This window comes from Neolamprologus multifasciatus, chromosome 13 (assembly GCF_963576455.1).
Source record: "Neolamprologus multifasciatus chromosome 13, fNeoMul1.2, whole genome shotgun sequence".
In the NCBI taxonomy this organism is placed as follows: domain Eukaryota; kingdom Metazoa; phylum Chordata; class Actinopteri; order Cichliformes; family Cichlidae; genus Neolamprologus; species Neolamprologus multifasciatus.
Window position 1 is genome coordinate 30,605,668 of NC_140451.1, and position 27,979 is coordinate 30,633,646.

Here is a 27,979-nt window from a genome sequence, read left to right on the forward strand (position 1 = left end):
TATCAGGTTGCAGCGCTCACACACGCAGATGTGACCCGGCTCACCTTGACCAGTTTGTCTAATCTCACTAACAGAGGAGCAACAGCTTTAGGGAATAAAGAGCTGAGAGAACACCTCACATGACACAAGCTCGCACATGGGTGCACGCAAACGGTGTATAAACAGCTCAGCTACCGTACTGCGGTAAAAGCTATCAGGAAGGAGACTTTGTTTAATGGTCTGATGTAGGGCTGGGCGATATATCGAGTTTTTTAAAAAATATCGATATGTTTTTATACGAGATATAAGATGTGATAATATCCTTTATATCCATATAGTCTATGTTACGTTATAATTATAGTTGTGGAGCCACAAGTTTGCCTCTCTTTCGTCCACTTTTGTCTTTACGCAACTCCCCTATCGCTTCACCTGCAGGCAGCTACAAGATGGACACGGCAAATCTCCGTTAACGAGTTACTGCGCATCGCCCCGTGCGTGGGGCTGGACGGCATCAACGTGTTAACGAGCTAACCACGCTAACGAGCTAGCCACGCTAACAAGCTAGCCACGCTAACAAGCTAGCCACGCTAACGCCATGCAGCCCACAGGTGCTGCACAGCCTAAAATCCTTTCATTCTCTCAAAAGTTGATAGTGCGCCTTTTGTATGAATTCTGGTTGTGCTTGATGACCGCAAACCGATTTTATGTGGTACACCACGCTCAGCAATCTGTCAAAAAATGTTTTAGTTCGACTTTGCTAAGCTACGGTGCTGCACCGGTTGGTGGATTGTCGGAGCGTTACGGCTACCGAGGAGCCTCGCGTAGTAATACGTACTGTGCTTCAATGTAATATTACCGTATTGTGTGTGTGTGTGTGTGTATAAGGACCATAAATGGCACCTGTTAAGAAACGTGGTTATGAAGCGGATTTCAAACTCCAGGCTGTCAGTCACACAGTAGAAGTTGGGAACAGAGCAGCTGTGAAATCTGTCTTTGTTATTATGCTCTGCGTCTTTTAGTTTACATTTTGACTGCACAATTGTGAGCTATTTGTTATGCACAAAAACAACATAGTTTTCTTTTATTTATGGAGCATTATTATTTAATAAATGCTCATAATTTATTTTTGAGTAGTTTTTTTCATGTACATCTACGCTGTATGTTAATAAAAGTGCCTGTGTGACATCTGGGACACAGCTTTGACTAAGAACTCTCTTTTTGTTCTTACTTTATGGCTTTAAACAAATATCGAGATATATGTCTTATATCGCCATCCAGCTAAAAAATATCGAGATATGGATTTTGGGTCATATCGCCCGGCCCTAGTCTGATGTCTTCTTCACACCGTAATCCTTGTCTAAACTAAACCAAACAGCCTTAATTTTGGAAATTTAAAGAAATGTTAAGGGATCCAGTTAAGGATGAATTAATTAGGAATTTTCAGGCCCGAATTTTCCAATACCAGCACAGCTAAGAATAAGAAGTGGTAGAAACTCTGATGTTACAAAAAGTAATAATATCAATGGAAAGAGAATTTATTAGGATGCGTTCAGCATACAGCATATGATTTTGTTTTTCAAGCTTTAAACAAAGATGGATAAATGAAATAGCAGCAAAGTTTTGGATGGTTAGTGAACCATCAACCAAAGCTAGGATTGCTAGGCTAATATATAAAACAGAAGCAATGCAGAGCTTATTCACCACACTGACATCCTAATTGGCCAGACGGTGGTTCTTCTTATCTGATATATTAGTTTTGGTGTACTGGGAGTCTGGAAGCTGAATAAGCTTAATAAGCTTAATAAGTTTGCATAAAGGTCTGTGAAGACTTTCAGTCAGAAGCCACTTGGATGAGAAATGAAACATCTTTGCAAACCTAAAGAAGAAATTGTCTTTTTTCAAGCTCTCAAGATTTGCATAATGGTAAACTGCACATGGATACTGTTTGATTGTGGCTCAAGAGTTGGCAGTTCGTCTTGAAATCGGAAGGTTGGCGGTTCGAGCCCCGGCTCGGACAGTCTCGGTCGTTGTGTCCTTGGGCAAGACGCTTCTCCTACCGCCTATTGGTGTTGGCCAGAGGGGCCGATGGCGCGATATGGCAGCCTCGCCTCTGTCAGTCTGCCCCAGGGCAGCTGTGTCTACAACTGTAGCTGCCTCCACCAGAGAGTGAATGAATAGTGGAATTGTAAAGCGCTATATAAATGCAATCCATTATTATTAAATTCTGAAAACAAAAAGGAAATCAACACTAAAGCGTGACGGACGAAATCCAGAAATATGGCTGACATTTCATTACTTACCAACAGCGTCGCCCACTTAGGTTCAGTTACTCCAGACAGTATAGACTAGAGGCACATTTGCATGTATAGTAGTGACCTTCACATTCAGTGTTACTTATGAATAGTTTTTCAAGGGCGTTAATATGCAATCTGAAAGGCCTGGTGCTGATCACAGGTCTGTCACACTACATTTTTAAAATAAATCCTTTTTTAAAAAACTTAATCAGGGTGATTAACAAATGCCTCTGTGTCTAACAGATGCACCTCTGGACCCTATTTTCAGTAGTTTTGGACCTATTTTTTCCCCCTGCCACCTATCCTGCCTATACAGCAGTATAACAAATCCTGACGCACTCATAAAGGTTTAAAAAGGCTTAAAGGGGATCTCTTACCTCATCCACAGCTTCCAGTACACAGACACCCTTCCTCTCACACACACCTACTCAGCTAGTCTTTTACAAATCTAAACTGACATCTGCAGGAGGCTAACAGCGATGCTAGCAAGCACTCGGCTGTCATGTGAGCAGCATTCCCACAGCGGTGACAGCTAACAAGGAAAGACATCACATTAGCGGGCATGGCAGCGTGCTAGCAGAGCGCTTGCCGCCGCCGGAGCACCTGACTGTGCTGATGTAGCTACAGGTGTACTATTCAGTCATGCTTAAAGAGTCTGACACCGGCAATCGAGCAGCCGGCGGCGCGCTAGCACAACACCTGACAGCCAGTTAATGTCAGTGTGCAGCCTTTTCTCATCAACAGGAGAAGACACGGCAGCACGAGAGCTGCTTCAGTTTAGAGAAGTGTAGCAGAGTGTAGAAGCCATTGATATTTAGGAAGGGTTTACACTTTTTTCTCTTTCCTTTTCTCCTTTTCCTGTCCTGTTCTTGCCTTTTCTTATTAATTTGTTTTTATTTTTCTCTTTCTTAATCTAGTGCTGTGCTTTGGGCTTCTTTTATTGGTTTTGCTCTTTTCATTTCATTTTTTCTTTATCGCCATCCATCTATTTTCTTTTGCTTGTCCAATTCAAGGTCACAAGGCGGGCGGGGGCTGGAGATATGCCTCGTTATCTGTTTCTTTTTCTTTCAATTTCAAATATTCTCTAACATCCTTGCAGTGCTTCTGTTCCTAATGTCTTTCTTTTCTTTTGTTAGGAATGTTAGGAAGTATAAGGAAAAGTCTGTTTTAAACTAGGGATGCAACGATACCAATTTTTTCAAACCGATACGATACCGATACTTCGATCTGAGTACTTGCCGATACAGAGTACAAAAAACGATACTTCTACCACACACACACACACAAATACAATTAATTGGAATACAGGTTTTATTATATTCCCCGCCAATAAAAAATAAAATCTTAATAAAAATGACCACAAAAAAATTTCAAGTGAAAAATAAGCACTTCTGTTAAATTATTGCAGAGTGTCCACATTGTAATTTTACAAAATATCACTGAACTATTGGCACTGTCTCGAGCTAATAATAAATAAACACTTCTGTTTGGACTAAAATAAATACAAATTAGGTTTGAGAATAAAATAAACTTTTAAATTATTTCAGAGTGTCCATATTGTAAACAAACAAACAAAATAATTATTATTAAATAAATAATAAAATATAAAAAAATTATAAAATAAATAATAAATAAAATAATAATTGGCCCCCTAGTGGCCAATCTAACAAACTACAACAGAAATGACAAGCCACCCTCTGATTAATGAAATAAGTTAGTATCGGTTCATGGTATCGGTTAACTTTTACGAGTATGAGTACGCACACATTTTACAGTATCGGCCCCGATACCCGATACCAGTATCGGTATCGGTGCATCCCTATTTTAAACCACTTCACCGTATCCTGATGTGGTGAAGTGGTTTTTGTTTTGTTTTTTACTTCGACCTACTGTGAGTGTTTTTGCATGCTAAGTCAAACTCCTCCAATGTTCAGGTTATTCACATTAGAGACCAAAAACTTGATCGACTCCCTCTGTCTTCCCAACATTGCTTAACATGTCACAGCCTGCATCAGGCAGAATTTCTGCCAAAACGACCAGAAACATACTGATTATTGCCTGGCATGTAATTGGCTAGAAATGAGTTCTTCTGTGTGTAGAACAGGTGGCTAACCCCGAGCTAAATGTCGAAACAAAACCCCATTAACATGTCCGTATTGATTTGGAAAGAGCTGGGAAACCGAGCTAATGATGGAGAGGGGAGATGAAGATGCAGTGAGCATGTTGTTATTTTCAGGTGTAGATGCACTCCTTAGCTTTATTGATGATGGTGCGTGTCGTTGTTTTACTTTGTGTGGGAGGATTCTTCTCTTTCTTTTTCACTCTTCATTTAAATGCTGTGCTGTATCTTTGTTTGTGTTTTCGGTCAGCGTTTGGACCTCATGCTGATGAAGGCCTCGCTGTCTGCCTTTGTTCATCCGACATTTCCTCATTAATGAAGTTTGCCTGCCCTCCTCCTCCTCCCCTCTGACTCCCACCATTCCCCCACCAGCTGCTTTTCCCCACTCATCGTTGCCTTCCTCCTGTGTGTTAGAAAGCATCTACTTTGATCTCTGCCCCCCTCCATTCCTCCTAAACCTATATTTTCATAATCCTTTCTTTTTTATCATTTTTCTTCATCTACCTGCTTCTTTCTTACTGCTTCGTTACTTCTGGCCTTCTTTCCAGCGATATCCTTTTTGTCAGTATTATTCCTTAGCCCTGTTACTTCTCTTTCTTACCACCTTAACATGTTTGCTTTTGTCAAACAACCCTAATCGGTTTTGGGGAGTTTTTTGTGAATTGTGAAGCACTTTAGTCTCATTTAGTTTGCACTGTTAGGATGCCCTTGAGCAAAGCACTTAACCTTCAGCTGTTCCCTGTAGAGTTTCTCAAGGATAAATCCAGTAAAAGAATAACAACCTGTGTTTGAGTTCTGACACAGTAATCTGTCAGAAATAAATCCATGAAAATAAATAAATTAAAACTCTTTTCTTTTTTTTCCCATCTCACTCTACAGCAGCTGATGAGAGAGCGACAGCAGATGGCCAGTCGTCCCTTCGCCTCGGTCACTGTAGCACTGGAGGCTGGTGATGACCAAGAGGAGCTGCTACAGGTCAGAACAAAGGCACAAACACAGAAATATACAAAACCAAAGAAGACTTGAACACGTGGGTGAATTCTTAGCATTGCAATGGATAAAAGACACGTCTAACACTTGTTGTGTTTGCAAATCAGCAGACTTCATACTGTTATGACCTTGTTAGCCCGATGACCTTCTGTCATGGCTGCTGTTGTGCAAATGATATGTGTGGATGCAAAACATGATCTAGACACTGTGTCTGTGTGTTGCAATTTGGATTTTTCCTTTGAACTTGGAATATCAGGCTCAAGTTGTGAAGAGCTGTGATAGGAATTATCTCACATCATCAGCATCAGCAGGTTATCAAAGTAAACTGTTCACATGAGTCCATGTAGTAAGCGATCAAGTTCCTTTAACAAAAGTGTAAAACAGATATTAGTGATGGAGTCCATGATCTCCCATGTAGTTAGGCATGTAATCCCTGCTGGTGGCCCAATAACTGAGAACGCTTGTACCAAAGCCATAACTATTGGGATAGTGCTCCGAGAGCTACCAGGAAGTCTGGTGAGAGGGAGGGGCTTAACCCTTTAAAACCGGTCAGAGCCGGCACGCTCCTTTTTGCGTAACTATTTTTAAATCCCGGTAGCTCTGCAACCACTTGAGCTAGCGCAATATTTTTTTTTGCATATGAAACCGGAGGAGTTGTACTTACATCTTATGCCATCAGCTTGTCCTAAGTCACAGTTTCCTTCCACATGTAGCTTTGCAAACATTGCATAAAAAGCGCTTGCAGAAACAAGAACATAATATTCCACAAACACGCTTTGCTGATCTGATCAGCTGTTCATAACACTTCCTACGTCCATCAGCATGAACTATCGCATGTCCGCCATGACCTGCCCGAAACCGGAAGTGACGTCATTTTCGCGGAAATGTAGGTTTTTTACCATCAAGGCCTCATGAGCCTATACTGGTGTTTTTAAAAGTTATGTTTGACTTTATGACTTTCTGTGTCGTTTCTGGGATGCTTAGGACTCATATTGCACTGCTGGAAATAGTTTATTTTGATGCATATGCTGCTTTTTTGCAAATTTGCACTATAATATTTATTTTTGTTTTCCCTGCAGTATATAAAAATTGGTGTATTTCAAAAATAAAACTATGAAGACACTCAAAATAAATTTCCTGTGGTGGGAAACTATTTTGTGCAACTTTTTTGTATTTACAGTTTTGAGGGATAAGCCTCTTAAATTTCTCTAACTAGAAATATATGTTAAAAAAACAAAAACGATTTTCAATTTTTTTGTAGTTTATTGCACTTTTTTGCAATTTATGTAATTACTATGCACTTAATGCATACATATTATTAAAATTTAGGCTGTAATGGTTGTATTGATGTATAGCAACTTGAAATGCTCCCAAAAATGGCTCCACAGCATGTAAAAATATAATATAAGCTCTGGCGGACTTGGTTCTATGGTAGGTCTTAAAGGGTTAAAAGACAGTGTGACATGATTAAGGTTTTTATTTGGAATACACAGAGCCTTCCTGAAGCACAGTGCATGGCCAAGTCAATAATCGACCTTTGACAGTTCAGACAGAATGACAGAGTGTGTTTCTCAAGTAGCCATTAGAAAACAAAGAGCTACAGAAGGTACATGCCAGCCATAGCAGCAGTGTGTGGTGGATCTGAACAGAGTTCAAATTATGCACAAACAACCTCCTAATCCCTCTCTTGTGCCAGGAAGCACCTGTATATACTCTGGTGTTGCACTTTTAACCTCATAACTTTGTCATAAAAATGTAGAACGCCAGGTTTGTTCTGCAAAATTTGTGTGCACGCTGACTTAACCCACTAGGTTTGAAGACTTACCATTTGTTGTGTTGTTGTTGTTGTTGTTTTTTTAATCAAACTCATTGTGGTTCACAGGACACATGCAGGCCTGTGCATGAGCCGAGAACTTAAGAGAGCTGAAACGAGCTCAAGTGAAAAACACCCTTTACTCCACTCTCTTTTATAATTTGCCAGACAACATAAGATTTTTTCTGGTTGAAATATCTTTCTCATTCAGTTACATATTTTTAGATTAAGTACATCATTTTGTTTATATTTAGTGAGTCTCACATACAGATCACAAAGGAAAGGCACAAACCTCCTCATGCACTCACTTGTAGTATTTTTTTTTTGCAAGTAAACAAGAAAATACATTTTCAGTCCTGTTCAGTGAGGCTGCTGTAACCACAAAATAAACAGCAGTGCATCTTATAGAAAATTTGGAGCAATTAATGACTTCGGTTAATCGTCCAAAATGCCCAATGTGACAGGATCTCCACTCATGTGTATGGCACCACTGTCACTTCTGGTCCAGGAGGGTGGGATGTTTCCATGTTGTTTATACCTCTCATCACAGCTTTCCCTGCTTCCCATAAAACAGAAGCTGATGTTCCGGGAGTGTCATTAAAGTCTAAATATGAAGTCCACTCTTTTTTAAAATATTTAATAAAGTCTTCATCATTAAGCAGTGATGTATTAAATCTCCAGTTTTTACTTGGCATAGTATTATTCTTGTGCATTAGTGTTAGAGATACAGGAGCATGATCGCTGACAGCTATAGGATGAATCTCAATGTCTGAAATGTCGCTCAGCAGTGAGCTGCTGACCAAAAAATAATCCAGACGAGAGTAGGAGTGATAAACATGTGAGAAAAAAGTATATTCCTTACTGGTGGGGTGAAGGGAGCGCCATGCATCGCAAAGACCAAAGTCGCTCATATACTGTTTGATTATATTTGTGGACTGCCAATTACGCTGAGTTCCTGCTGTATTGAGCCTATCCATTTCTTCATTCAGTCCAAGGTTGAGGTCGCCTCCAAGCACAAGTGTGCCATCTAAGTGTTCAGAGAGTGCACTGAAAAAACCGTGAAAGAACTATTAAGTGTATAATAGTAATTATGTACATTATATATGAATAGTGTTAGGGGAACCCATAGATATAATTATACATACTCTCCCATGTAGATCAATCAGATATTATTACAGGAAAAAAAATAAATATATATATGTATATATATATGTATATAGGTAAATAAAACAAAACAAAACAAAATAAACCCCCCCCCCAAAAAAAAAAAAAAAAAAAAAGAAGAAAACAAAAAACAACAACAACAAAAAAAACAAAAAAAAAAAGAAACTGACTTTCACTTTCCATGCTTGGCACTGCATGGAGGGATCAGCCGATTTGGTCCATTCCAACTTTTCATTAACCCTTTAAAGCCGGTCGGAGTGCGCACACAACTATTTTTAAATCCTTGTAGAACCGGAACCGTGTAAGCTAGTGCAATCGTTTTTTTTGCATATGAAACCGGAGGAGTTGTACTTACATCGTATGCCATCAGCTTGTCCTCGGTCACGGTTTCCTTCCACATATAGCTTTGCAAATATTGCATAAAAAGCACTTGCAGGAACAAAAACATAATATTCCAGAAACACGCTTTGCTGATCCGATCAGCTGTTCGTAACACTTCCTACGTCCATCAGCGCGAACTATCGCATGTCCGCCATGACCTGCCCGAAACCGGAAGTGACGTCATTTTCGCGGAAAATGTATTTTTTTTTACTTGTAGGACTTAAAAGCCTATACTGGTGTTTTTATAAGTCATGTTTGACTTTATGCTTTTCTGAATAGTTGCTGGGATGCTTAGAACTCATATCGCACTGCTGGAAATAGTTTATTTTGATGCACATGCTGTTTTCTTTGCAAATTTGCATCATAGGATTGTTTTTCGTTTTTCCTGCAGTATATAAAAATTGGTGTATCTCAAAAATAAAACTATGAAGACACTCAAAATAAATTTCCTGTTGTTGTAAACTATTTTTTGCAACTTTTTTGTATTTAAAGTTTTGAGGGATAAGCCTCTTAAATTTCTCCAAGTAGAAATATATGTAAAAAAACAAAAACGATTTTCAAATTTCTTGTAGTTTATTGCACTTTTTTTGCAATTTATGTCGTTACTATGGACTTAATGCATACATATTATTAAAATATGGGCTATAACAGTTGTATTGATGTATAGCAACTTGAAATGCTCCCAAAAATGGCTCTACAGCATGTAAAAAAAGGAAGTAAGCTCTGGCGGCCTTGGTTCTATGGTAGGTCTTAAAGGGTTAAGCAACCAAGCATGAGTGAAAACTACTGCTGACTAAATAAAAGGTCAATAAAATGGATTTAGATCCTCAGATTTTACAGGAGACTCAAAAAAAACCTTGCAAATACTTGCCTGAGCACTGACATTAGAATTCCTCACAAAGGTGAGATCTAAACCTTCCTGTTTTAACTTGCTGGATTTCAGTTTAGTTTCACCGAGTCTGCAACATCCTGCAATTAGAAAGGCCATCTTTGCTTTGCTGATAAACCACAACTTACCTTAGTCAGAGCATGTCGTTCTGAAACTTGTGCCAGAGTTCTTCTTTATATATGGATGGAAACATATCGCTAAAGGTTTATGCACAACAATGTGTTGCACTTTTTCCCCGTATGCCCTAGTAAACTATCGATGTGTCATCTTTGCTTAAAAAAAGAGAATGTGCCTAGTGTAATGTACTGTGACATTGTTTATTTGCGAGTTGTTTAACAATAGATTATCTCATTACACAAGGTGCATGGAGCAGCAAATCAGAACAAACTAATTTAAGTGACCTTGCCTTGATGTTACTCATTCCGGCAAATAAATAATCCTGATGGGAGCAGTGCATTGTGGGAAGTGAACTCTTACTCCTGAGCCCCGTGACAGATGGTGCAGGAGATTTGATGGCGTTCAAGAGGCCAGCTAGTCAGAATAAAAGCCACATGAATAATAATGTGCATTGAAAGCTTTGTTAGATGATGTGAGGTTTAAACAATGACTACTAGAGTCCTCGGCATGTTTGCTAAATCAGGAGAGATTCATAGACTTTAATAATATTTCTTGGGTTTTTTGCAACATTCAACTTTTTGTAGGTTCAAAGACGCATTAAACTTAACATCCTCTTTATTAAACATTACTGAAATGACATCACATTGCAGATCTATTGGAAAACGGTTCCCCTTGTGTTGTCGATGACGTCGACGCGGGAAATATATCGATTCACGTCTTCAATTTAAAATCCCGTCCACCTCCACGTATCTCCCCTTCCCGCTTAAGGTTTCCTCTCCTCGCATTGTTTGAGCTGAAGGTTACAGAAACAATAGCGAAGAGGGCTATCTGCACCTGATGTTTAATTAGTTTTAGTTTCGTTTTGGCCACGTTGGATTTGGCTGAGCTCGCTGTGGCTCACGTGCCTGCAGAAACCTCAGGAGTTCCTTCCCCTTATCGCCGCCTCTCTGCCTGGTTTCCATTTCATTCTTGAAGGTGAGAGACAATGGAGCAGAACGCTATCTTCACACTGAGGTTAATTACACAACATCTGGTTCATAGTCAGGCATGCAGCTTAGCATAATTGTGTAATTAATGAGAGAAAAAGAACATTTCCATCCTGCCCCGCTATTTTATGTTGTCCTGCTTATGCAGTGCAACAAATAGAGCCATCATCACCCCATTTCATGCCATGTTTAGACAGCGAACAAGGAGCACAGCACCTGTTGTTTCCACACTTGAGCAGTGATTTGGTGTGCAGAGGAGAGATGGGGAGGTGTGTCGATTCAATGATTAACATATAATTGCGAGGAAAGACGTGTGATGGAAGATACATGCATGGAGGGTGACGGAGTTGTGGTTGTTTTACATTATCTGAGTTGGATCGCTTTTTTGACAATTTGCGCTTTGAACCATTATTTCTCCATTGTCATGCTGTGTGCCGTTTTAATCCAATCACCACTGTTGAGCTTTTCGTTTTATATTCAATCCAAGGTAATTGGCATTTCTGCTTGTTATCTATACATACGATTTCAGTGAGATGACTGTTTTTTGTAGAGATACTTTGTCTCAAATTCAATCAGCCATGAAGAAGAACCTGTCTGATTACTCCGTGAGGGGTGAAGCAGGGCTGGGTGTCATCACTGATTTCTATAACTGATTCAATTCTGATTCACGAGGTTTTGATTCGATTCAGTTTTGACTCAGACAGTCAAAAATATTATAATTCTGATCATTTATCAGTGCTGACACTTGTGAGACTTCATCGGAGGTGCAAGCATCGAAGCAGATGACTTTGTGTCAAAGTAAGAGGATGAAACACAGAAAAACATGAAGGAGATTTTTCTGGCCTGGCTTTTTATAGCAGATAACCACCTTAAAAATATCCTGCAGTAGATCAAAAACAGAAGAAAACCACGAGTCAACATATGAACATTACCTGATGCTGCTTGTCTCGAAGTACACTGAGAGAGAAAGCTGTGCAGGGAGTGCGATTTTATCGTGGTGGAAGCAAAACTGCCAAAGTAGGAGGAAATTCAAGCATAGTTTTGATCTTCTTTTGCTGATGGTTCAGTGAATTTTGGTTAGTGAGTGACAAAACCACTGATCTGTACCTGTTGCTTTCCTATGTATCAGTGACAGCTACCTGCTTGCATACTTAGTACTGGCTTTGGTCCTATTTCTATTATCCTCCTCCTATTCTCTATCTTACTTGTTAAGCACCGTGGCATACCCTTGGTTTTTAAGTGTGCTTTATAAATAAAGTTTATTATTATTATTAAAACCTGCAACTTCAGAATCTGTGAGATGTCAATTTTGAGCACCCGACGGCGTACCCGCGTACGTGCTGTCGTACTTTGCGTTTACATCTTTTTGCGGAATCCGTTTACCTGCTCTTTCATCGTTTGCTGTTTGATGGTTGTTGAAATAGTTTTGTGAGCTTTAAGCTGAGATTCTGGCATTTCTGGCAAAATACATTTATATTTAAAAATCGATTCAGGATTTAATGAATCAAAACTGCATTATTCAAACTAAAATTGATTTAAATCAACCGCTAGTGTGAAGGTATGAGGACTGAGAGCTCTGACTACAGTCCCGAATAGTGCCATATAAATACATTTTGCTTACGTACTACTAAATAAGACAGCAATTGATATATCTGTGAATTCCATTTTGGGGTTTCTGAAAGGTCTGAACATTAAAAAAAACAGCAACTGATTTGAATCTAGCCAATTTCCCATTCAGTGATATGTCTTTGTGGACTCTTCCAGCATGAAAGCTGTTTTTAGTTTGCTCTTCCTGAGCCACAAACTGAAACTGCAGAAAAGCAGCTTTTCTTTGTCGAACTGATCCAATTTTCATGTTGAGGTTCATCACTGTTGTTGAGAGCTGATCCATCAGTGTGAAGCATCCAAGCCGCAGGAGTCTTTTTTTTGGGGGGGGGGCACACTAACACTAACACATGTTTTGCTCGCTGTCTCCCTTGCTTACCAGATTTGCCTCGCTGCAACTTTTTCCTGTTCCCCAAAAACATATTCAGTTTGAAGTCTTGTGGTTTTAACACATCAGAGGTGATGCAGTGTGATCACAATGGTTCTTAAATGAAATTTAAATCAGCTTACTTTTTATACAGAACTCTGTGATCATACTTGATGGGTAACATCTCACTAAAATCACTTTACTGTAACCAGAAACAAATATTTAGAACAAGTGATTGTGTAACCAGTTTTCAGTAGATGAACTTTGCTGTCAGGTTTCACTGCACTGTGTTTTCCATACACCCCACTCACATCTGTACACTTCACCATTCTTTTGCATGAAAACATTGTCTGGTAACATAACTGAGGGATCACTTGCTTTTCTCACGGGAATATAATTACACGAGCATCGGTTCTAAAAGCCATGATTAAAATAAACGTATTCATATACACAAACATTCATCATCTGACTGATGATTCATGCTCACTTTAACCATATGGGATCATTTTACCATGTGGGGAAATACTGTATCTTCTTGCATAGTAAATGGTAAATGGCCTGTATTTGTATAGCGCTTTTACTAGTCCCGCCTAGGGACCCCAAAGCGCTTTACGCACCCAGTCATCCACCCATTCACACACTGGTGGAGGCAAGCTACAGTTGTAGCCACAGCTGCCCTGGGGCAGAGGGTGATTTTCTCAAGTTTTTCTCTAAATCTTCCTTTAGGTTTTCTTTCAGAGGCTTCAGTTCACACATAAAACAAACAATAAAAAAAAGTCAACTTCTCAGTAAGAACAGTTTTTAGGATCGAATTTTCACGTGGACATGGGTTACGCTTGGACTTCCTACGACACATCAAGGATGAACTTAAATTCTACAGGTGGATTTTTTTAGACATTATTTCCATCTGTGGAAGACTTGCAATTACAGGTATTCTTGGAACAAGAGCCTTCTATCGTTAACATTTTCAAATGACGAGGTGTCTGGGCTCGGTTAATCTCTTGTAGTGATGCAGACTGCGTATGTCACAGCTGGAAATGGGGTTTTTTTGTCGTCTAAAGACTTGCAATTATACTCTTTAGAAAGAAAAGTACGTTGAGCAGAACTCTGTCAGTGTCAGGATGGGTTAATGATACAAACTCCTTGTGTCACAGCTGGAAAGAAATGTGTTGGCTTGCACACGTCCATGCAAACTCGTCTGTGTTATCATCTCTGTTCTCAGAAGATGAAAAGTTCAGTCGCAGAGAAAAACAGAAACCATGTGAACTTTTTACAACTTCTTTCTCTGGAGAGCATTTTCAGCTGGAACTTTACAAATTTTCAAACTTTCAAAGTTCTTCCAAATCAACATTTTTACCTGCTGCTTACTGGATAGGTTCTTTTTTTTGGACCATGCTCTGTAAATCCTTGAGATGGTTGCATAGGTAAATCTCAGTAGATCAGTAGTTTCTGAAAACTTCAGACTAGTGATGTTCGATTCGTAAACATTAGTAGAAATATATCTAGCTTATAATTAAAATTGTGGGGGGGAGGGAACAACAGCCAGTTTCTTAACAAAAGCATTTCTACTCTGAACTGGAAGAAAAAACCCCGAGTAGAAGCTCACATCAAGAAAATAGCTCCTCGGTTCACAGTAGCATCGCTCTGCTAACATGCTAACAGCACATTTGAGCTACTCACCCCCTCCTTCCTGTGCTGAATCGTAAGCGTAAGCGAATCACTCAGGACTCGCTCACCCCCTCCCTCCTGTGCTGAATCATAGAGCGAACGAATCACTCACTCCCTCACCCCCTCCCTCCTGGCTCACAGCTTCTTCTTCTTGGTTGGCAACCAATGTTAAGGCGCATTAGCGCCCCCTGGCTCACAGCTCAGTGGACATTTAGATGAGAAAATATATATTTGACAAATAAAATACAAATAAACAAAATAAATGTTTATTAAGCAATTTTGATAGGAAATTGCTTAATTTTAGAAATGTTTTTGCTCTTTTTTTGCTCTATAAAATAGGTTTTTTTTTTTAGAATCATTCATCTTAGCAGTGGGATTTACATGAAAAGAGAAACAAATTAAGTTTGAGTGAAAATGTAAATTTTTTGCACTCTCTGGTCAACTGACTCAGTGAATCAAATGACTCAAAAAACCCGATTCACTTTGGTGAGTGGCTCATTAAAACTCGATTCAGTAAAAAGAATCAAATTTACCATCACTACTTCAGACTGTCTGGCACCAACAACCATACATGCAGCCATGATACATTCAAAGCCACCACCTCATGGCGTACGTGGGCCTCTTTTGCAGCTGAAGATCACCTCCTCTACAGCCCAACTTGATCAGAGCTTTCCAGCGAGTCATGGCCGCATCATGGAACCCAGGCAAAGTCATCGGCATAAATCGATGTTTGCACCACCTCTATAAACTACTGCCATTACATCGTAAAGCTGATGAGCCCGCAGCAACTAGCATCTGCACGCCGCATGCCTCCGCCTGCAAAAGAATCAGTTCCCACCTTGCTGCTGATTAATGGCAGGCTCCTGTTTTCATAATGCTATTTAAAGGAAAGAATGAATCAATTTCATATCTTATGTTTTAATGTGGCATATTTATTCTTCAGTTGTGTGGATTTAATGTGCCTCAGAAAGGAGTGTTGGTGGGTGGAGATGGATGCACGGATGGATGGATGGATGGAAGAACAGCGAGAGCGAAGGGGAAAGAAGCAGATAAAGAATATTTATGATGACTGGGAGTAATATATGTTTGGTAGAAATAAAGCACAGATAATTATTGAATGCATGCAATCACATCACACACAACGACCACTACAGGGCTTATCGGATAACACAAAAGCTTTTATCCGACAGAGAAGAATGAGAAAAGGTGCAAACACATATGAAACACACACTCATTTGCATTCATCTTGGACAATTGCATGTACGCTCCTTCGGTTTACTTTGGCTTTCCAGTCACCTGTGGCTCTTTCTGTGTGTCTCACGGCTGAAGCGCATGGCTTTCACACACAAACACGCAGAGCTGTTATTAACTCAATAACTCACACCTCTGTCAACACTAACGAGGCTAAAACAAACCCATTCCTCTTCATGTTCTGTTTGCACTTTACTAAAAAGGCGCTTTTTCTTTTTTTAATCATTCAAAGCATGAACAGACATTATTTCGCTGCACCTGAACAACCTCAGCTGAGCAAATTTACTGATGGGTTTTCACCAATCTCTGTTTCTTGTTTTCTTTCTATAGTGTTTTTCTTTCTGTCTTTACTGCCTCGCTGTCTCTCTGTAGTGTATTTAAATTGTTTCCTGAGGGAAACAAGGGGTGAACGGTCTATTTTTTTTGCGTCTTTTTACCCAGCAATTTTATCATTTTGCAGTTTGCAATGAAGTAATTCAGGGTGAAGACAAAGATGCCAAGCACTCAGTCAAGGATAAACAGTGGAGGTTAAGATATGGTGCCAGAAAATTATGGTTGAACTTGTTGACCCGGCTCAGATAAAACACCACAATAACCAGCTCCTCCTGAAAAACACGCTGTGCTCAGTCAGACTTGGATTTATTGTTTCTAGTAGGACGAAATTAAAAATGTAATCAGTTTTTTTTCTAAATCAATCATTAATGTCTCCATTTCTTTAAAGGCAAGAAACGCTTGAGTGAACCCATATTTTAAAATCTAAAAATTGAGAATCAGATCTGTATTATATATCTTCATATAGATAACTATACAAACACAGTCCCATTAACCCTTTAAAACCGGTCGGAGCGGGCACGCTCCGTTTTGCGTAACTATTTTTAAATCCCGGTAGCTCTGCAACCACGTAAGCTAGCACAATAATTTTTTTTGCATATGAAACCGGAGGAGTTGTACTTACATCTTATGCCATCAGCTTGTCCTCGGTCACAGTTTCCTTCCACATATAACTTTGCAAAAACTGCATAAAAAGCGCTTGCAGCAACAAAAACATAATATTCCAGAAACACTCTTTGCCGATGCGATCAGCTGTTTGTAACACTTCCTACGTCCATCAGCACAAACTGTCACATGTCTGCCATGACCTGCCCAAAACCGGAAGTGACGTAATTTTGCGGAAATGTGGTTATTTACCATCAGGGCCTCATGAGCCTATACTGGTGTTTTTAAAAGTTATCTTTGACTTTATGACTTTCTGTGTAGTTTCTGGGATGCTTAGGACTCATATTGCACTGCTGGAAATAGTTTATTTTGATGCATATGCTGTTTTTTTTGCAAATTTACTGCAATCCTGCAGTATATAAAAATTGGTGTATTTCAAAAATAAAACTAAGAAAACACTTAAAATAAATTTCCTGTGGTGGGAAACTATTTTGTGCAACTTTTTTGTATTTACAGTTTTGAGGGATAAGCCTCTTAAATTTCTCTAACTAGAAATATATGTTAAAAAAGCAAAAACGATTTTCAATTTTTTTGTAGTTTATTGCACTTTTTTGCAATTTATGTAATTACTATGCACTTAATGCATACATATTATTAAAATTTGGGCTATAATGGTTGTATTGATGTATAGCAACTTGAAATGCTCCCAAAAATGGCTCCACAGCATGTAAACATATAATATAAGCTCTGGTGGACTTGGTTCTATGGTAGGTCTTAAAGGGTTAACATACTTTCCTTTTCACCCAGATAAAGTTATTTCTTAGGCATTGTACGTAAAAGGCCAAATAGATTAGTCTAATGATTAAAATGTTACTGCAGACTAATAAAACGTGTATTATTTATTATTATTATAGACAGTACCAGTAATGCTAAGTTTAAATTGTCCAACAGATTATAAAGGTTGCATTGGACGTATATTTCTAAAAAACATCTCAAAATACATTAAAAAACTATTTCCTGCTACTTTACCTTTACATACTGTACACATATATAATAATGATGTATCTAATAGTAATGTGGCTCTCACAGACAAAGTTCATATATTTCTGCAGAGCTAAGAACTTGTTATATTTCTGCTTCATTGTCCTTCCTCCTCTGTACTAGAGGATTTACCTTGAAACAGTAGGTGGGAACCAGTGTCTTGCAGAGAAGAGACACAAAGTGCAACAAAAATATGGCCGTTAACCTTTTATGACTGAGCCTCCATCCTAAATTTTGGACTTTTTGTAGAGTCTAGTTTTAGCTTTCGTCCCTGGTTGTTTTTAACAACTTTTATCAGTCGAAGCCAGATTTTTCGCTTTAGCTTTAAAGAACAGCTTGCTCTTGCACCGTATGTACCTTCTACATATTTGAGGAAGCATAAATGGGTGTTTCATTTGATCTTTGACCAAACTTTATATTTCTGTTTTATTTTCAGCCTATATTCTCTTCAGCTCTCACTACTTGCAGCAGTGTTGCTATCGCGGTGTTTCAGATGTTCTGAACTCTTTACAGCCTCTTCACAGGTCATTTTATGGCTGCCATTGCAAACGTAGCGTACCTGCTTTCTAACCATCTCTCCTCGGGTGAAATTTTGAAAGTTGCATAGATTACTTTTTTATTCTTTAGCATAACCCCAGTGAGTTCTGATTTGACATCTAGGAAACAAAACCACTGCTGCTATTTTAACAATTAGGTTTGTTTGGGTTTTACTTTGCAAAATTGGGTTTTTTGACAGTCGCAACAAGATGATCCAGCTGAAATATATTTATTTAGACGTGTTCTCATGATGAAAAGTACTTTTCCTTTGCAGTTGATAATGATGCCTACCTTTCTTTCTTCTGCACTGTATCAATCGCATAATATCCGTGTTTATGTACAAGCAGGTGCTGAGGTGCTTGTCACACTGATGTTAACATTTCTCAAGCCTTTTTATCTGCTGTTGTTGTTGTTCGTGTGTAGGCTATCACCACCAGCCTGTATATAAAAGATTAATGTAGCCCCCGTGATGTCACCTGTTAGCTTGTGAACTGTCTTCAGCATTCTCACTGTCTTTTTTGAACCTGTACATGACTATATTTGGACCAGAGGGTAGATTCAGTAAGTTAACAGCTAACCTGGTTAATAGGATCCATATACAATTCAGTGTGATATTGAATGAAAAGCTCATTTTGACTAAATACAGGTTTCTAAGACTGTGTACCTTCTAACAGCACACTTAACCCCTTAGAGACGTGCTGGTAAACATGTGCCACGGGACAAATGCTAACCTTCATGGTGCACAGTCCGGTTTGGCTGACTAGATGACTTTTCAATATATGGACATTGCAGGAAGCCATATAATCACTTATTTTTAATGGAAACCAATGCTATTCTCGGTGTAGTGATGCAATGCCAGCATTTCACATACAGAAGTTAAGTGGAATGTGTGGAAAGTTGGCTTTTTTGTACTGCTAAATCCAAGTGTTTCTGCCTTTTCACTGTTGTCAGTACAAACTGGTGACATATTGATATTGCCCTTTTTTTCTAGAGACTTTAACTGTTGAGAACATTTCAGATTGTATTCTTATTCCTTAACTGTTAAAAACGGGGAGGCAATAGGAAAGAGATCCATGGACCTAAATTTCTACACAGGTCATTTATAAGTATTAAAGTATTAAAACCTTGCCCTGCACATTGGGCATTTGTAGTAATAATAGCAGCATCTGAGCTTTGCTACAGCAGTGTTTATGGGTAAAGTGACCTGATGAAATGAGCTGGACATGTTGTTGCCCTGTGTCTCAGCTGGTACAGCTCTTTAGTGCCCACTAGCTTGCTGCTTCAATGGTGCAAAGAATCACTCCGTGGCGAAAACATCACTGTGCTTACAGTAAAACGAGTTTGACACCCTTGCATTGGAGTCTTTCTAGAAGTGTCTCGCCTCTCACTTTAATTTCAATGGTCCTCAGAACATAAAAAGTGTCATATGACATGACTCTTATATTACTGAACACTCAATGAGAGGATATAACATCCATTTACCACTCAAAGAGACTGCATCCTTGTATGTAGCCTTAATTACTTGCTTACTACTTAGTGAGATTAGAAAAATCCACCTTCAGAAGACAAAGTTTTGGTATTTTGGTGAAACTATAGATTTTTTTGGGGCCCCAGAGGTTGGCTAATGGGCTGGCAATGACAGGCTCAGTACACAACATCTCAAATTGTGTAGTGATGTTTCAGTGTCTCAAATTTTGCGCTCATTTCTTCACAGCAAAACCCGTTTCTGTCTTTGTGTATCTTTCATGATGTTGCGTCTTTCCTCTCCCGTCTTGTTAATCCATTTTTGAGCCTCCGCTCCTTCGTCTTTCTCCCCCAGTCTGTCCAATCCATCACGTTATTTAGTGTCAGTTTCAGGTTCAGCTGACCAAGCAGCAGCGCCTATTATGTCCAGAACACTCAGCCGGTGCATATACTGCGTTTGTGGGTGATGTTTTAGTGTGTGTGTGTGTGTGGATGTGGGTGTCTGTCCCTGCTTGCAACAGTTCTCAGTTCTGAGAAAATGGTTGGTGTGTGTGTGTGTGGAGATTCACAAGGTTAGAGGTAAAAGCTTTGTGTTTACTTGATAAACCATAAACTACTGCACATCAAAAGAAAAATAACAATAGCACTTTTGTTACGGATGTGACACCAACTTGCCTCAGAAGGATATGCATTTTATCCAATCATTTTTAGACACAAATAAATTTGAGGATTGATGGAAGTATGTTGATGTGTTAACATAAATAATACCTTTCCTTAATATTTAAAAATCAGCTTATGCATGGCTTGTTCTGGTGTCGACACAGGGACTCAAAGCAGGCCTCAATGATAAAAGGATAAGAAGCTGATTAAATCAGATATATTGAGAAAGGAGATTGGGTGGTGGTGGGTTGCCAAGCGGCTTGTAGATTGTGCCATACATGAGGGAGCCAAAAAGGAGGAGGGTATCAGCTGATATGGACTGGCACTGACATATGCTGGGATGGAGGTTTGACTCTGGCCTGTCCTAATTAATGTTAAGCTTGATTTTGGGCATTTTTGTTTTACAAGGTTGTAGATGTGCATCAGGGAAACAGACTCCCGATGTGTCAGGTTGTAGCAGAGGCCAAACTTGTCCTATTTACATAGTGTCTTATCTTCTAAACACTTACCTTATCTGTCTGTGGTCCATTGCGGCTTACTTTATACATTAATAATATAATGTAGCGTAATTGTCGGGCTATAAGCCGCTACTTTTTGCACAAGCTTTGAACCCTGCGGCTTTTAGTCAGGTGCGGCTTTTCTATGGATTGTCCATGATTTTTGTGATATCGTAAGACGATTTGTTTTGTTTGTTCCGCTGTTGTACGGCACTACATTGCCTGGCAGAAGGGCATGTGATCAGATACACAGTATCGGGGTTCAAGAGTGGTATGTTGGTCACATGTCCATCCGCCAGGCAACATAGTGCCGTACAAGTAGCGCGAAAAACAAACTTCATAGTAGCGCTACGCGTTCAGCGGGAGGCGTGGATGATGAGCGGCGATAAACTTGCTTAAAAGCAAGTTATGCTCAACTCCACCGGTGGATTCTGACAGCGTGGAAAAGTGTGAAAACATCCACGATCACCAACGGATTTTGAAGGGCTGGACTGCTGCATGATGGAGAGCAGGACACCGCCATGGCCCTTCTGAGGGTGTTCGACTCTGACACTGACAACGAGGATTTGTTTGGTTTTGAAAGTGACAACGAAAGAAAGAAGCGGAGAGTGGATGACGAAGCCATCCTGAACCTGTTCGTTTCCAACACTGGAGAAGAGGACTTTGGTGGTTTTAGTGCGCAGGAAGAAGAGAAAGATGGTGGTGAATGACTGACTTTTCTTCTTGCCGTGTCACTGCACCTGAGCCTAAAAGGTAGGCCGAATCTATTTTTCTGGTGTGCTGTAGGTTATTGTTATGTACTACATTTGTTACTCATTTATGAAGCACAGTACATGTTTCGTACTTGTAATTACCACTACTTGTACATATACCTAAAAAGTTATGCAAATATGTACCCATAACTTGTTTTTCAAAATATTAATAAAAGGGGTGTGTCTCCAAACAGCCATCTCTTTGCTGACAATTCCCTTTGTGCATATTCTCTTACATATGATAAGTCAACATTGAAACACCTGCGGCTTTTAGTCAGGTGCGGCTAATGTATGTACAAAACAGGATTTTCCCCTGATTTTAGCTTGTGCGGCTAATATTCGGGTGCGCTTTGTAGTCCGGAAAATACGGTAATTACTTTTAATGTACTTCAATGTCAGTGTCAGGCCCTGACTCTCCTTTGTGCTGCTTTTTTTTACCTTCCATATACTTAATGACGAACCGGCTATTCTCTACTCTTAGCTGTGAATCTGAATATCTTGGAGTTACAAATATTTGCTATTTTGTCTCGCATGCTTGAAAGCACAGTTTCATTATGATTATTAAACATCTGTCCCAAAGTCGACCAAGGTTTTTCTCATTATTGTTAGTATTGTGTTATTTTATATGTGACATTCATGCACTGTAGCATCAGCAAGCCTTGAGGCTCTTTAGATAGTCATACTGTTAGATTGTAGCACCACTGCCACACCAATAAACCAGGATTGTGTTCCACAAAATTGAGAGAAGGAGGAAATGGTTAAGAATATGCTTCAATCAAACTAGGCCGCTTGAGGTCTTGGTGTTGTCCGGCCGCTTCTGAATCATCCAATTAGCTATGATGAATTTGACAAACAGGAATATAACGCAGCCTGTTCTCAAAGATGTCCATAGTACCGAAAACTGATGGAAGCAGGCGTGTAGGGAACGAGTCATGGCTTCAGAGAGAAGGTGAAAATATTCACACATCCTAGGCATTCACTATGCCAGCTATGGCTGCCAGCTGTTAGATGTTTGTTTGTAAAAGTAACAACATTTGTTGCACTACCACAAAAAAAATCAGATTTGTTAAATGCTTTTTTTTAACTTAACAACAGCCACTGATGGAAGCAAAACCACGTCTTTTTAAATCTGATAAAATATCCGAGACTTTCAGAGGTGTGCTACAATGCAGCATTGTGCTCATTCACTTTAGGCCGTTTCTTCAACATACAGCCTTTGCTTCCCTGCCCTCTTAATGATGAGTGTGTTTCTTTGTTCTCCTCTTGCCGCCTTAATCGATATCTCTTCCTCTCCACCTCTACAGTCCATCAATACTGAATTTGGAGCAGAAAAAAGCATTTTCAGGAATGATGATAGCCATCTGAGGATTTTTACGTGGGTTCGTGTCCACATGCGTACATATATACAGTACAATACATGTCTTTGTATATGTGTGTACAATCATGCGTGTACGTATTCCCCTATGGATGCAACCTCACATCCTTGGCAGCAAAACACATTAATCTTTCCAACACTAATAGTGAAAAAAGAAGTGGAAAGGACAGAGGATGTGTGGGTGTGTGTGGAGAGAGGGTGAACGAGAGATATACTCCACCTTCCAAATTAAGAAGAGCCAAAAAAAAAAAAGTTTGGCTTTCATGAGGCATTAGAGAGATGATTAATTTGTCGTCTCAGAGAAAGAGGGATGGAGGGATAGAACGAGACGAGGGAGCGGGAAAGAGACAGTGAAGGAAGGGGTTGTGAAGTGGCCCTTCTGTCCTCCCTTGCGGTAATAGGATTGTTCGTTTACTGACGTGCTGATTAAAATGGAAATTCAACACAAGTCCAGACTCCCTCTGTCTCACACACGCAAACACACACATTCATACAGTGTGCTTAGTATGCAGGTGTGTGGAGACAAGGATGTGACCTGGTGTCCCGCTCTCAGGAATGCAAGAGGAAATGACAGGGACAAAAATGGAAAAAAAAAAAAGTAAAAAGGAATGATGGAAAGTGAGAAAACATAAAAGACAGATAACGGAATAAACAAAGGCAGAAGGGGGGAAAAAAAACTTAGGAAAGGCACAAGGATACGTATCAAAGTTACAGGAGTTAATTTAATCATAAATTATTCATATTCAGGAGTAAAACTCCAAGCCGAGGAAATATCAGCTTTTAATTATATAGTAAATATACATGATGGCTGCTTGTGACCGCTGTGGTTTTGTTCTGTTTGCTGTATGACCATTTGTGAACTTTAAACATGTGTGTTTGCAGACTGCAGTTTGCTACACCAGCATTTAAGGATGAGAAATTACATACCAGCAATATTTGTTTTTGTATTAATGCAGGGTCTTTACTTTATGTACCTATTATATAGCATCTTGAGGCAACTGTTGTTGTGATTGCCAAAAATACACAAGAAGTAAACTGTACAGTAAGCAAAGCAAGTGTTTGCTTATGGAAAAACTTTATGGTTTCTGTTCATTACAGAGATTATGACTGATAAAAAGATACTCTTTGCATAGTTGTCACACAAACAAATGTTAATATTAGATATAGATAACCCAAGTGCATACAAAATGCACTTTTTAAATGGTGATTTCATTTTTTAAGGGAAAAAAAACTATCAAAACCTACCTACGTTGTCTGAAAAAAAAAGGTGTCCTATAAACATAATAACTGGTTGTGCAGTTCAGCATTTCAGATAAACGGGAATGAGTGTTTCACATTGCTCTCAAGGAACTGTGTCCCACTCTTCTTAGTCCGGAGTCTGAATAGGCCACTCCAAAGGCTTCATTTTGCTTTTTGTTTTTAAAGCCATTAAGAGCTGGATTCACTGGTGCGATTTTCTGGTACAGAGCAGAATTCATGGTTCCATCAAAAACACCAAGTTGTCCAGGTCCTGAAGAAGCAAAGCAGCCCCAGGCCATCACACTACTACCACCATGTTTAACCCCTTTTCCATTAGTACCAACTCGGATTGACTCGGCTTGGTTCACCATGGTTTTCAGGGTTTTCCATAGCAGCAGGTACGTTTTTTAGTACCTGCTCACCAAACGAGCAGGTACTAAAATGTGAAGCTGTCAGACTGCATGCACACTAGTACGGACTGATTGATGATCCGTAGCAAATCGATCCCAGTAGGTACTAATGGAAAGGTACAAATGGACTGGTTTTTCATGCAATGTTCTTAGTTTTACTCCAGATACTTTATTCCAACATTTCAACTTTTATCTTGTATTTTCCCAAAAGTTGGCAGATTATCAGGATGTATATTTGGCAAATGTGACACAAGCCTTTGTGTTCTTGTTGGTCAGCATTGGAACTTGGAGCTCTCCCATTGATGCCATTCTTGACCACTTTCTTACTGTTGAATCATGAAAACTGACCTTAACTGAGCCAAGCAAGGCCTGTGGTTCTACGTGCTGTTGTAGGTTGTTTGGTGACCTCCCGGGTGAGTCATCAGTGGGCTCTTGGAGTAATACCTAGGAAGGTTCACCACTGTTCCAAGTTTTCTCACAGTGGTTTGGTGGATTCCAAAGCCTTGGAAATGGCTTTGTAACCCTTTCCAGAATGATAGATGTCAGTACTTTCTCACCTGCTCTTCTTTAGATTGTGACATGTTGCTTTTTGATATTTTTTAAGCCTCCTTCACTTTGTCAGACATTTTCTGTTAAGTAATTTCTTGATTCAACAGGTCTCACGGTGGTCAGGTCTGGGTGTGGCTATTAAAATTAAACTTACCTTTAAGAAATGATGGTTGATAACAGCACCCTGAACTCCAGGCCTCAAGGGCCGATGTCCTGCAGGTTTAAAATATCGCCCTGGGTCAGCACACCTGAATCAAATGATTGGTTCATTGACAGACCTCTGGAGAACTTCAAGACATGGGCTGTATCCCAATTCAGGGTCTGCAGCCTTAAAGGCCTCATTTTAAGGCCGATTACGTCACCGCGACGCGACGAAGGCTGTCCCAATTCAAAGGCTGCTCAAAATCCGGCCCTCAAATGCGTCCTTCATTTCCCTGAATTTTAAGGACGTGGCGGTGTAGACTTCGTGGCCCAACACATCCCAGAATGCATAGCGCGGCGGTGGGTGCGGATAATTTTGCCGAAAAAAAAACGGCAGATGAGGGGCGCCCGAAGAGTAAACTTTAAGTAAGTACTGAATATCATGTCACTTATTTATGAACGTTTAATAACGAAGAACATTAAAACATTCCTGTTGGCCACATGTCGGCAAAGTTATGTGACATTAGTGACGTTTGTACTAACTTGGTTTTAAAGACTTTACTTTAAAATATACGTCGTTCAATAGCTGAGCTTAATCAGAGAATGATCAAAGCTCATGTAGAAACAAACAAACAAATGAACAAAAGATTTTCTCCTTCATTTCTGTCAAACAAAGCTTTATGAAACGTTTCTAGCTGTTAGTATCATGGTTGCTAGGCAACCTGGGCAGCGCAACGGAGGCTAGACCGTCCCATTTCACAAGCCTCGCACTTCCGGCCTTAGCGGTCTTTGAGTACGCGGCCCTTTAGGATCGTTGAGGCTGCGTACTTTAAGGCTGCAGACCCTGAATTGGGATACAGCCATATTGAGGAGGATTTAGCCATTTAAATCAGTTGTGTTGGACACATCTAAAACCTGCAGGACACCAGCCCTTAAGTCCTGGATTGGAGACCCCTGATTTACTGTATTGTATTTATTTAGGTTTTTCTAGGACAAAGAGAGCAGTTATAGCAAGAAACTCTTCAGCACTTAAAATGCCGAGTAAATAACCATAAATGGTGCGAATGTAACCTGGCAATGAGGGGAAAAGGACATCAAGGTTAGCTAAGTATGGAAATTATATGCACATTTCACATAAAATGTTCCATATTTAGTGTTTATAATGATTTTTAAATTATAACTTTAATATTTGAAGATGTTGCCGTTCTTGTGGAGGCTTCCTTTTGTCTGAGTTAATGAGGAACTCCCATACTGGCCTTTTATTTGGTTGATGTAAAACTTGACTATACTGACTTCAGACTTGATATTCAAATTTAATTAGAATTGGAAATTCCTTAATTATGTTTTACTAATTCAAGAAAGCGGTCATTCCACCCTCTTTGCAACTCAGTAGAGCACAACAAAGAATATAAGAAGAGGAGGGAAGAAATGCAAACCAACATGCAGAAGGAATGTGGAAAGAGATGAGAAAAGATAAAAAGCAGCCGTTGACAGCGAGGCAGAGGGTGTTGTGTGATGTGCGAGGCGTAAGCTATAGACACATTAACACTCTTATACATGAGAATTGTAAATAATTTGCAGTAATGGTGCATTCAGGCAGCTCTTGCAAAAGGCTGATTCAACATGACACTCGATTTCAGTCCCACTCTGGGAGCCTTCAAACACCACTAAGCGATTTGCTTGACAAGCAGCCGACTTCGTTCCCACCAGCGCAGAGAGCAACAGCGAGCCACCAACTCCCAGCGGTGCAGCTTAAAGCCAGGGTACATGTGTGTTTAAAGGAGTATCATTCCTCGTTTCTGCTCCTGATTTCAGCCCTGTCATCCTCTCTCTGTCTCATCATCTTTCCTCCTCCAGCCCTCTACCCTCCTGTTTTGTTCTTCTCCCACTCTCATCTCTTTTCGCATTTCATCTCGTGTTCTTCTGCTCTTTTTAAGCTTCTTTTCTCGCCTTTCTCTTTGCCTCCCTTCACTTCCTACACTCTTTCATCTCTTCTTCTTCTTTGCTGTCATCTGTCTTTTAACTCTTCAGTCCCTCTCCTCCACTTTTATCCTGTTCTTTGCCCTTTTCCTGTATTTTAAGGTCCGTTTTTTGCTTTCCCTCATGCCATCCATCTGTCCTTCGTCTCCTTGTGAATTTATCTGTTTCTAATCTCTTCATTTCTGTTTGTTTTTTCATCTTCTTTTTTCCCCTCTCTCCCTTTGAGTCTTCTTTTCTCATTTACTTTCGTACATCCTTATAGTTATTTTCATTTGAAGTTGAAAGTCTGCGTTTCCAGTCGGCATTTTCAACCGGAATGCCCCCTCAAGTCGGGCTTTTAACTTAGAAAGTCAGAGCGGCCCCACCAACCCCGACTTAAAGATTCAGCGGCAGTGTACATAAACATTTAGTGAAGCTGTAAAACTAAATAAACCACACACAGAGCACTGACCAGGCTTTGCAGCAGTGTCTTTAAGTTAAAACTGTATTGCTAGTGATGCATTAACGGCTTTGCCTTGCTAACGAGCAAAGCAAATCCTGCTTTTCCTTCTGTTTTCCAACTGTAATAATGGAGCACACTCAAATTGGGATTGACATCACTTCCAGCTCTTAAAACTGATTTCTGAGGATTTCTGAGGCACTTTGCCTCCTTTCCTTGTTTCTTTTTCTCATCACCTCTACTTCTCAACATCTCCTCCTCCTCCTCATGAAAGCCACTCTGTCTATCAGTGTGTTCATACATTTTAAAAGGAGAGCTGTTACGATAATGCTGGAG

At 39.7% G+C, this 27,979-nt stretch overlaps 1 protein-coding gene across 1 annotated transcript in view; it reads left to right on the forward strand.

Moving 5' to 3' along the window:
- atrnl1a (attractin-like 1a) overlaps positions 1-27,979 on the forward strand; it is a 384,066-nt gene that overhangs the window by 312,919 nt on the left and 43,168 nt on the right. Inside the window, exon 26 of the mRNA XM_085182462.1 lies at positions 5,272-5,367. Coding sequence (XP_085038588.1) covers positions 5,272-5,367 — 96 coding nt within the window. The remainder of the gene's footprint in view (positions 1-5,271; positions 5,368-27,979) is intronic.